Source organism: Piliocolobus tephrosceles, chromosome 10 (genome assembly GCF_002776525.5).
Source record: "Piliocolobus tephrosceles isolate RC106 chromosome 10, ASM277652v3, whole genome shotgun sequence".
Classification (NCBI taxonomy): Eukaryota; Metazoa; Chordata; class Mammalia; order Primates; family Cercopithecidae; genus Piliocolobus; species Piliocolobus tephrosceles.
The window spans coordinates 3,275,450-3,287,531 of NC_045443.1; the positions used below are offsets into that span (position 1 = coordinate 3,275,450).

At 44.7% G+C, this 12,082-nt stretch overlaps 1 protein-coding gene across 1 annotated transcript in view; it reads left to right on the forward strand.

Annotated features, from left to right (window-relative positions):
- TULP3 (TUB like protein 3) overlaps positions 1 to 12,082 on the forward strand; it is a 47,867-nt gene that overhangs the window by 18,784 nt on the left and 17,001 nt on the right. The window contains exons 2-4 of the mRNA XM_023182927.1: positions 15 to 66; positions 8,982 to 9,141; positions 10,791 to 10,931. Of these exons, the coding sequence (XP_023038695.1) occupies positions 15 to 66; positions 8,982 to 9,141; positions 10,791 to 10,931 (353 nt within the window). The remainder of the gene's footprint in view (positions 1 to 14; positions 67 to 8,981; positions 9,142 to 10,790; positions 10,932 to 12,082) is intronic.

Sequence of the window (12,082 nt, forward strand, 5' to 3'; positions counted from 1 at the left end):
TTTTTTTAAAACAGTGTTTTCCATGAAGAAATGATGAAGATGCGACAGGCTAAACTGGATTATCAGGTGAGCAGAGTCTCCTCTTTTGAAATAGGTGGCCAGCTATACTGGCCGTGATGCTGGCGGTCTTGGCTCTGAATCCTTGGCAGGGCTGTGGAAAGAAGACTGGGAAGGAGAAGGCTCGGGTGGTTACCTGTGAAGCAGTGTCTGGAGTTAGTGGTTGCTGAACCAAGGCTCTGGGCTATGGCAAGACCAAAGTGCTTTGAGGATGTCAGCAACAAGACTGGCCTTGGATTTACAATCACCAAAAATTTTTTGGTGCCTTTCTTTCTGAGGAATTAAAAGAAGGTTAACATTGTATTTCTATGTAGTAATTTGGTTCTGCTACCTTAAGTACCTCTCTACAGTGTAATTTCACTCACAATGTAATTTCACAAGATGGTGTTCTCATGCTAAAATGCAGATCCGAACTTGCTGCTGTGCTGCTTTAAAATCTCCATCGCAAGGCCAGGCACGGTGGCTCATGCCTGTAATCCCAGCTCTTTGGGAGGCTGAGGCAGGTGGATCACGAGATCAGGAGATCGAGACCATCCTGGCCAACATGGTGAAACCCAGTCTTTACTAAAAAATACAAAAAATTAGCCAGGCGTGGTGGCGGGCACCTGTAGTCCCAGCTACTCGGGAGGCTGAGGCAGGAGAATGGTGTGAACCCAGGAGGCAGAGCTTGCAGTGAGCCGAGATCATGCCACTGCAGCCTGATGACAGAGCAAGGTTCCGTCTCAAAACAAAAAATCTCCATCACATAGAGGATAATTTTCTTCACAGAGCTGCTGGCACATTTAGTTTGTTTTCTCCATTACACTAAGCTGTGTGAGAGCATGAGCCAAGCATGTTTTGGATAACCATTATATCAGAAGTTCTCAGCAGGGTGCTGGACATGTAGTAATCCTTCATTAAGTATTTGAACAAAGGAAGGAATAAATGAACGGTTTTGTGTTGTTACATGCTGTGATCATTATGTTCAGATAGCTTAGAACCTATACCCAACATACATCGTATTTATATTCGCTTTTTTCTATGAATCTATTCTAATTCAGCAAATTCTGTAGCTAGGATCGTTAACAGTCAAGATGTCTGGATTTAGTAGGTGACTAAAAGTCTCTAAAGTTTTGTCTTCCCTTTTTTTTTTTTTTTTTTTTTTTTAGACGGCGTCGCACTCTGTCGCCCGGGCTGGCTCTGTTGCCCAGGCTGGAGTGCAGTGGCCGGATCTCAGCTCACTGCAAGCTCCGCCTCCCGGGTTCACGCCATTCTCCTGCCTCAGCCTCCGGAGTAGCTGGGACTACAGGCGCCCGCCACCTCGCCCGGCTAGTTTTTTGTATTTTTTAGTAGAGACGGGGTTTCACCGTGTTAGCCAGGATGGTCTCGATCTCCTGACCTCGTGATCCGCCCGTCTTGGCCTCCCAAAGTGCTGGGATTACAGGCTTGAGCCACTGCGCCCGGCCTTGTCTTCTCTTCTTTATGTGGTTGGTGGAACTAATAATGGAACTTCTAGCCTAATAAATTATTTTATTTTATTTTATTTTATTTTTTTTTTTTTGAGACAGAGTCTCGCTCTGTCGCCCAGGCTGGAGTGCAGTGGCCGGATCTCAGCTCACTGCAAGCTGCGCCTCACGGGTTCCCGCCATTCTCCTGCCTCAGCCTCCCGAGTAGCTGGGACTACAGGCGCCCACCACCTCGCCCGGCTAGTTTTTTGTGTTTTTTAGTGGAGACGGGGTTTCACTGTGTTAGCCAGGATGGTCTCGATCTCCTGACCTCGTGATCCACCCATCTCGGCCTCCCAAAGTGCTGGGATTACAGGCTTGAGCCACTGTGCCCGGCCATTAATAAATTATTTTAAAGGTGGAATTACTGAAAACTAAGCAACAAACTAAATGACTGTGATCTTGGAGAAAATTCTGTTACACGCACATACACATACACACTTATCCCTCTGCCCGCAGAGGTCACAGTAATTGTGATGAGCCCTTTATTTTCTTCATTCTGTTGTAGAGCAAATTGTATTTAGGGAGAAGTGGACACAAAAATGTAGATCTTTGATTTATTTTTATTCATTTTTATTCTTAGGCATCCTAGTATCGTAAGGCCCAATTGTACCTACTTTGTTAACATTAGGTAACATCTATGGTCCATCTATCAATCATGTTCTAAGACATTAGTCTTTAAGTTTTGTATATAGATACATTTTCTGAGTTTTTTTTTTAAGGTGGCCCTAGTAGTTTGTAATTGTATTCTTTTCATTGAAAATACTACATGTGGTATAAATGTTGTAACTTTTGTAAGCCTTTTATAGCACAGTTTTTTTAATTATGTTTTTACATAGGTAATAAAAACATAAGAATTCAAATAATATAAGATAGATATTTGATGAAACCATCCCTCTCTGCTTGCCTCAGTTCTTTGTCAGTGGCTGTCACTGACTTTTAATATATCTTCCAGAGATAGTCAGTGAATTTTTTATTTTTATTTATTTTTTATTTATTTTTTTGAGACAGAGTCTCGCTCTGTCACCCAGGCTGGAGTGCAGTGGCGCAGTCTTGGCTCACTGCAAGCTCCACCTCCCAAGTTCATGCCATTCTCCTGCCTCAGCCTCCCGAGTAGCTGGGACTACAGGCACCTGCCACCACGCCCGGCTAATTTATTTTATTTTATTTTATTTTTGTATTTTTACTAGAGATGGGGTTTCACTGTGTTAGCCAGGATGGTCTGGATCTCCTGACCCCGTGATCCGCCCACCTTGGCCTCCCAAAGTGCTGGGATTACAGGCATGAGCCACCGCGCCGGGTCTTTTTTTTTTTTTTTTTTTTGAGTCAGTGAATTTAGAGACATAAAATTTTATAGGATTTTTTTTCACATGCCTGGTAGTATCAAAGGAATTTTTTAAAATTAAAAAAATGTATCTTTGGATAAGATGTATAAATTTTGGTGTTAAATAGTGTATGAGAAGCTGGCATGGTAGTGTGCACCTGTAGTTCCAGCTGCCTGGGAGGCTGAGGAAGAAGGATCCCTTGACCTCAAGTGTTTTAGTTCAGTCTGGGCAACACAGCAAGACACCACCCTGCATCTCTTTAAAAAAAAAAAAAAGTGTATGAGAATATTGTTAGAGCCATGAAATGCCAACAGTTGCTTGAGAAGGAAGTTACCCAGTAGGGGGTAAGGGAATTTCCACAAATGCAAGGTGTGCATTCAAATGGTGTATAACAACAAAGGCAGCACCACATAATGAAGAAAACATTGGGCTGGGAATCAGAAGGCTTTGGTTCTAGTTCCAGCTCTGCCATTATTCAGCTGTGTGATTTTAGGTAACGTTCTTAAAGTCAGTTGGCCTCAGTCATTTCATCTGTAGAGTGAAGTTAGACTGGGTAAAATAATAGAATGTTAGAAAGAATCTTAAGAGTGTCTAAGTTAGAGCCGAGATGGAGGCATATTGAGGAAGCGCAGGCTACAACTCAGCCCGGGCATCCCAGGTGGGCAGTATCTTGGTGGGAGCCTCACAGTCCAGAGTAGGCCAGCCTGCCCAAGGGATACAGTGCACACCCGTCAGTGACGGTGGCACATCCTCGCAGTTACCCTCAATGGAGGTGGGAGAGGCTGGGGAAGCCCTGCCCAGATGTACATTAGATTAGACTCAGGAATTCTGCTGTGGCAGTGTCCCTTTGGTTGAGTGTCACTGGTCGTGAGCTTTATAGGATAAGAAACAGCTAAAAACAACGAAAGTTAATCCGTCTCCTGAGGATTGGTTCATATTAGCCAGTCTCATAAGTGATGAATCTGAATCTGAGAATTACTTTCTAGTGAACCGTATTTCAGAACTGGCTGGTCTTTACATTCCCAGTAGAAATATCTGTGGGAAGTTTGCAATCAGAACGTGGCTTGGTATATTCGAAATCAGAGCAGGTAGAGTTTGTAAAATGATATTTATAGTGACACATTAAAATATGATAGTATGATTAATTCACCTCTTCTAAGGGGATATACCTACCCAAGGAAGGAGATTTGCATCTAACCATCAACTTTGGCTTTCTTCCTGGCTCCCTGACTTACCCTGTCTTGGTAATGAGTCCTTACTCGTTGATGTAGCTTCATTTAAAGCACTCTTAAGTTTTCAGGGAAGTAAAATATAAATGAAATAGGAATTGACATTGTTACATTCAAACCCTAGTAGCACTTCTCTCCTCCCCCATCCAAACTGCATGGCAGTTTTCACCAAGATGGCAGCTTGCACATATCTGTTTAATGGTATTTTTCTTATTTGTAAACTTGGACAGTAGTAAGATCTATTCAATACTGAGGTATAGTAGCTGTGGCCCTGATTACAGTTTGAGTCTATAGTTGTTTTTTTCTTTTTTCTTTTTTTTTTTTTTTTTTTTGAGACGGAGTCTCGCTCTGTCACCCAGGCTGGAGTGCAGTGGCCGGATCTCAGCTCACTGCAAGCTCCGCCCCACGGGTTTACGCCATTCTCCTGCCTCAGCCTCCCAAGTAGCTGGGACTATAGGCACCCGCCACCCCACCCGGCTAGTTTTTTGTATTTTTTTGGTAGAGACGGGGTTTCACCGTGTTAGCCAGAATGGTCTCGATCTCCTGACCTCGTGATCCGCCTGTCTTGGCCTCCCAAAGTGCTGGGATTACAGGCTTGAGCCACCGCGCCCGGCCAAAGTTGTTTTTTTCTTAAGTCATTGGTCTAAATGAGTTTGATCAGTCTTTAAGTAGATAGAGAGAGGCTTCCCCAGATACCTTGGTGGAACCTGTGGTCAGGGGTCTAGTCTCCCCTTTACAAGTCTGAGAGCTTAGTTTGTCAGTGAACCTGGATATAACCAGGTCCTTTGGCACAAATTCACACTAGTTAAACCCCTACCAGTAAGTTTTAAAACCAGAGCCCCAAGTTATTAATTTACAAAGGGAGGTCTGCTTTTTCAGTGTGTATTCATCTCTACTGTTCATGATACTCTTTTCCTGGGAAAACGATACTTAAGAAGTTAAACTTCAAATTAGAAGGCTTACTGGTGAGCAAGGAATCAGAGGGAATGAGGTCAGGAGTTCGAGACCAGCCTGGCCAACATGGTGAAACCCCATCTCTACTAAAAGTATAAAAATTAGCTGGGCATGGTGGGGTGCACCTGTAATCCCAGCTACTTGGGAGGCTGAGGCAGGAAAATTGCATGAACCCGAGAGGCAGAGGTTGCGGTGAGCCGAGATCGCACCACTGCACTGTCCAGCCTGGGCAACAGAGCAAGACTCTTGTTTTTTTTTTTTTTTTTTTTTAAAAAAAGATATTTCTCTTTCTTGGACAAACTGGATAACTCTATCAAATTCTAGCTCTTTGGCCTCCCTTTTCTAAACCACAAGCAGAAAACTCCTTTTCTATAGAAAATATTTTCCTTACATGTGAACCCCTCTCTACTAAAAATACAAAAAATTAGCCGGGCGTGGTGGCAGGCGCCTGTAATCCCAGCTGCTCCGGAGGCTGAGTCAGGAGAATTGCTTGAACACAGGAGGCAGAGATTGCAGTGAGCCAAGGTCGCACCGTTGCACTCCAGCCTGGGCAACAAGAGTGAAACTCCGTCTCAAAAAGTAAAATAAAATAGCTACAACATTCGGGTTTTTTGTTTTTGTTTTTGTTTTTGTTTTTGTTTTTGAGACAGTCTCACTCTGTTGCCCAGGCTGGAGTGCAGTGGTACAATCTCGGCTCACGGCAACCTCTGCCTCCTGGCAACCTCTGCCTCCCGAGTTCAAGCGATTCTCCTACCTCAGCCTCCCGAGTAGCTAGGATTACAGGCGCCTGCCACCACACCTGGCCAGTGTTTTATATTTTTAGTGGAGATGGGGTTTCACCATGTTGGCTAGCTAGACTGGTCTCAAACTCCTGACCTCAGGTGATCCACCCGCCTCGGCCTCCCAAACTGCTGGGATTACGGGTGTGAGCTGCTGCGCCCAGCCTTTTTTTTTGAGATGGAGTCTTGCTCTGTTGCTCGTCTTGGAGTACAGTGGAGCAATCTCAGCTTACCGCAACCTCCACCTCCCAGGTTCAAGCGATTCTCCTGCCTCAGCCTCGCAACTAGCTGGAATTACAGGTGCCTGCCACCACTCCTGGCTAATTTTAGTTTTTAGTAGAGACGGGGTTTCACCATGTTGACCCGGCTGGTCTCACACTCTGACCTCAGGTAATCCACCCACCTTGACCTCCCAAACTGCTGGGATCACAGGTGTGAGCCACCGCGCCCAGCCCACAGTATGCGTTTTTGTTTCATCAATCATTTCACAGACTGTATGTGTGAGACGAAATAGCTGTGGCCATATAGATAAGATATAGCAGTTTCTTATGATTTCAGTACTTAATATTTACCATCTTTTCAGGCAAGTTACTGGTTTTGTTGTTGTTGTTGTTGTTTGAGATAGAGTTTCACTATCATTGCACAGGCTGGAGTACAGTGGCACAGTCTCAGCTCACCGCAACCTCCGCCTCCCAGGCTCAAGCAATTCTCCAGCCTCAGCCTCCAAGTAGCTGGGATTACAGGCATGCGCCACCACGCCTGGCTAATTTTTGTGTTTTTAGTAGAGACGGGGTTTCTCCATGTTGGTCAGACTGGCTTCGAACTCCCCACCTCAGGTGATCCGCCCCCCTCGGCCTCCCAAAGTGTTGGGATTACAGGCATGAGCCACTGTGCATGAGCCACTGTGCCTGGCCAGCAAGTTACTTTGTATCCATTATACAAGACTTCTTGGTTGCTAGAAGAATTGTTTTTGAGACAGAGTCTCCCTCTGTTGCCCAGGCTGGAGTGTAGTGGCGCAATCTCAGCTCACCACAACCTCCACCTCCTGGGTTTAAGTGATTCTCCTGCCTGAGCCTCCTGAGTAACTGGGATTACAGGCATGCACCAAGATGCAGGCCAATTTTTGTATTTTTTGTAGAGACAGGGTTTCACCATTTTTGTAGAGACAGGTTTCACCACAATGTTGGTCAGGCTGGTCTCGAACTCCTGACCTCAAGTGATCCGCCTGACTCCGCCTCCCAAAGTGCCGGGATTACAGGCGTGAGCCACCACTCCCGGCTGCTAGAAGAATCTTTTTTTTTTTTTTGAGAGGGAGTCTCGCTCTGTCGCCCAGGCTGGAGTGCAGTGGCCGGATCTCAGCTCACTGCAAGCTCCGCCTCCCGGGTTTACGCCATTCTCCTGCCTCAGCCTCCCGAGTAGCTGGGACTACAGGCGCCCGCCACCTCGCCCAGCTAGTTTTTTGTATTTTTTAGTAGAGACGGGGTTTCACCGTGTTAGCCAGGATGGTCTTGATCTCCTGACCTCGTGATCCGCCCGTCTCGGCCTCCCAAAGTGCTGGGATTACAGGCTTGAGCCCCCGCGCCCGGCCTAGAAGAATCTTACTGGCGAATTCCATTTGGCGGAAGTCATCATAGCCTCCTGTGTATTTAGTGTTCCTGGGTTAAGGTCCTTCTATTCATGGTAGTTCATGAAATCTCAAAATAATCTCCAAACATAAGTTAGTCCTTGCTCTAACACCTATTCATTCTTGATGGTATATTCCATATTGGCACGTTATCTTAACTCCCCAGTCTTTTCCCTCTATACACCAGCTATTGAATTAATCAGTGTGCTCTCGTCAGGCCAGTTCAGGAAAAACACACTTCCTTTTTTGATAGTCTCACCCCTTGGAGTGATTCTTCTTCCTGGAGGCACTTTTTAGAAACAGTATCAATGGAAAAAAGTAAACAGATGGCTTCTTTTGCCTGAAAAACAGTAGTAAGTCGGTTATAATATCTTTGTTTTTTAATCATGTCTATTTTTTAGCATGGGGCTTAACATTTTTCCTATTCTGAGTTATCTCAGATCCATAATAATTGCTATATATTATAAGCCCTTATTTGCCAAAAGGTACTAGTACTATGTGCTGGTACTCTCCATTTAATTGGTTTTTTCTTCTCATGGTCTGTCATCCATTTTTCCTGACTTTTCTTGCTACCATAGTCTTTATCTTGCTTTTATTCATAGAGTTGACTGCTTTGTATTTGATATGTTCCAACTGCCATTTTTTTCTTCTCACCCTTGATCCAAATTTGATTCCTAATTATATAAGATAAACAAGAATGCCAAACTTACTGCTCTTTGACTAATTAGAACATGGAAATAATTTGAGTTTTAGGGAATAATAAAGTTTTTTTCTTCCATTTACAAAAGTAAGAAAACTTTGAAAAAAAAGAAAAAAAGACTAGAAAAGAGAAAATAGTCATGCCATAGTCTACCTCTGAAGAAACCACCCTTGCTGTGTTCCTCCATCTTTCCCCTGTGCATGTGTGTTTGTATGTTTTGAGCTTGTAATCACATTGTGATAATGCTGTGATGATTCCCATACATCTTTAGTAGACTTGGTTGGAAATGCATTGTGTGGGGCAGGTGCAGTGGCTCACGCCTGTAATCCCAACACTTTGGGAGGCCAAGGCACCAGACTGCTTGAGCTCAGGAGTTTGAGACCAGCCTGGGCAATATGGGGAAACCCTGTCTCTACAAAAATACAAAAATTAGCTGGGCATGGTAGCGCACACCTGTAGTCCCAGCTATTCAGGAGAGTGAGACGGAAGGATTGGGTGCACCTTGGAGGTCGAGGCTGCAGTGAGCTGTGATGGTGCCACTGCACTCAGCCCGGGCAACCAAGTGAGACTGTGTCTCAAAAAAAAGAAAAAAAATGCATCATCTGATTTTAAATAGATCTTTATGGGTGTTAGGTGTTCAAAAGTATTTGTTAAATGAAATGATTGAATCCTTACTCCTCTCTGTGCCTCAGTTTCCCCATTTCTTAAATGGGGAAAAAATAATTTACAAGATGCTTTGTGAGGATCAGTGAAAAACAAACGAAATGCTGGAAGTGGCTAGGTCATGTCGAAACTCTACTTGCTGGCTATCATATCGCTTTTTTCCCAGCGGCTACTACTTGAGAAGAGGCAGAGGAAAAAGCGCCTTGAGCCATTTATGGTGCAGCCCAATCCAGAAGCCAGGCTACGGCGGGCGAAGCCAAGGGCCAGTGATGAGCAGACTCCCTTGGTGAACTGTCACACTCCCCACAGCAATGTCATCTTACATGGTGTGTATTTAGGCAGCATCACTTCCTGCTGGGGTACAGTTTTCACACACCTAGAAGGCAGGAGGATTCTCAGACGGACTGAAGGGACAGTATTGTTAGCACCATTACTAGGTACCTTCACAAATCCTTATAAACACATTTGGGGTCTTTGAGGAGAATAAAAGCAATATAATCAGTGCAAGATGCCTTAAGGTTTGTGTCCATTTTAGAACTGTTGTTTTCTTTTCTTTTTTTTTTGAGATGGAGTTTTGCTTTCGTCGCCCAGGCTGCAGTGCAATGGCATGATCTTGGCTCATTGCCAACCTCCTTCTCCTGGGTTCAGGTGATTCTCCTGCCTCAACCTCCTGAGTAGCTGGGTTTACAGGCGCCTGCCACCACGCCCGGCTAATTTTTTTGTATTTTTAGTAGAGACGGGGTTTTACCATGTTGGCCAGCCTTGTCTAGAACTCCTGACCCAGGTGATCCACCTGCCTTGGCCTCCCAAAGTGGTGGAATTACAGGCTTGAGCCACCATGCCCGGCAAGAACTGTTGTTTTCTAGATGCCAGATGAATGAGTTTAGAATGATCTATTTGAGGAGTTTTTGATTTTTTTTTTTTTTTTGAGATGGAGTCTTGCTCATCACCCAGGCTGAAGTGCAGTGGCACAATCTCGGCTCACTGCAAGCTCCGCCTCCCGGGTTCACGCCATTCTCCTGTCTCAGCCTCCCGAGTAGCTGGGACTATAGGCGCCTGCCAACGCGCCCGGCTAATTTTTTGTATTTTTAGCAGAGATGGGGTTTCACCGTCTTAGCCAGGATGGTCTCGATCTCCTGACCTTGTGATCCACCCGCCTCGGCCTTCCAAAGTGCTGGGATTACAGGCGTGAGCCACCGAGCCCGGCCAGTTTTTGATTGTTAAATCATGGCACAGGTGAATCATGAAGCCAGGAATAGGTAGAGAGCATCCATTCTTCCAATAGATAGTTCAAAGGACCATCTGAGATGGTGAGGGGTGGAGGAAGAATAAGATTGTAAGTTCCTCTAAATCAAGCCACCTGAGCTATTGGCTTGGACAGGATCTGTACTGTGGAGGACCTACTTTGTTTTTTTGGTCTCATTCTTAAGTTTCTGAAGTACATATTACTTCAGTTACTAAAGTACAAGTACATATTACTGTAGTAACAGAGCATGTTAAAGTGAACACCAGGCTGGGCATGGTGGCTTATGCCTGTGATCCCAGCCCTTTGGGAGGCCAGGCAAGTGGATCGCTTAAGGCCAGGTGTTTGAAACTAGCCTGGGCAACATAACAAAACTCCATCTCTACAAAAAAATTAAAAAGTAGCCAGGCGTAGTAGCACACACCTGTAGTCCCAGCTACTTGGGGTACTGAAGTGGGAGGATTGTTTGAGCCTAGGAAGTCGAGGCTACAGTGAGCTGTGATTACACCACTGCTCTCCAGCCTGGGTGACAGAGTGAGATCCTGTCTCAGCAAAAAAGAACACCAATTCTGACCTACTCTCTTAACAAATGTTCTTATGGATGTTAAGAAAGGAGGGGAGATAAAATGATTTGGTAGTTCTTAATTCTGATCACATATGCCAAATCTACCCAACTAAATAGTGAATAATACTTTGCTCCTTTTTTAAAATTCATTTTATTTTGTCCCCTAGGTATTGATGGTCCAGCTGCTGTCCTGAAACCAGAAGAAGTTCACACTCCATCAGTAAGCTCCCCTGTTTTGGAAGAAGATGCTGAAAACACCGTGGATACTGCTTCCAAGCCAGGACTTCAGGAGAGTCTCCAAAAGCATGGTGAGGACTGGTAATGATTTTAAAGCAATTTGTCTTCTTACTCATTGTAATCTTTTCCTTTCTTTTCATTGTGGTTAACAATCTACATGACTCAAAATTACTCATGGCTTCGGGCCTCACAGGGGTGACAGTATGAAGCATCTTTTACATCTGAATGTTGGTAATTGTCAGCAATGGTGGTATTTATACTATTGCCTGAGAAAAAGAAGATAATTAAATATAAAATACTAGCTACCCTAGATGACTGTTTCTCTCTTTTTGACTATTTTCAGTTCTCACCCCCTTCTTCTGACAGAGTTGTCACTCAACCCCCCTGCTCCACCTGCATTTCATAGTTGGTGATGATTGATAGCCTTTCTTCTAGTGGGAGCTCTCATTTCCATAAATATTCCCATACATTTCAAAGGTCCCTTGTAGTCTTCTTTCCTTTTTAGAAAAATAATTTTATAATGAGAAGGGATTATGGCCGGGTGCGGTGGCTCAAGCCTGTAATCCCAGCACTTTGGGAGGCCAAGACGGGCAGATCAGGAGGTCAGGAGATCGAGACCATCCTGGCTAACCCGGTGAAACCCCGTCTCTACTAAAAAATACAAAAAACTAGCTGGGCGAGGTGGCGGGCGCCTGTAGTCCCAGCTACTCGGGAGGCTGAGGCAGGAGAATGGCGTAAACCTGGGAGGCGGAGCTTGCAGTGAGGTGAGATCCGGCCACTGCACTCCAGCCCAGGCGACAGAGCAAGACTCCGTCTCAAAAAAAAATAATAATAATAATAATGAGAAGGGATTAAGCATCCCCTTTTCAGATGAGAAAACTGAAGCCCAATAATGAATATCTATTGGGTACCTTCTTTGCATTAGGCAAACATTGCTAGGTCGTGGGATATATGAATCAGGAGACTCATATACCACGGAATGGCATCATAAATGAATGTTTAAACAAATTCGTATATTCACTTATTTAGAAAGTATGTTGTGGCCAGGCGCAGTGGCTCACACCTGTAATCCCAGCACTTTGGGAGGCCAAGGTGGGTGGATCACCTGAAGGTCAAGAGTTTGAGACCAGCACATGGTGAAACCCCGTCTCTACTAAAAATATAAAAAAATTAGCCGGGCACAGTGGCTCAAGTCTGTAATCCCAGCACTTTGGGAGGCCAA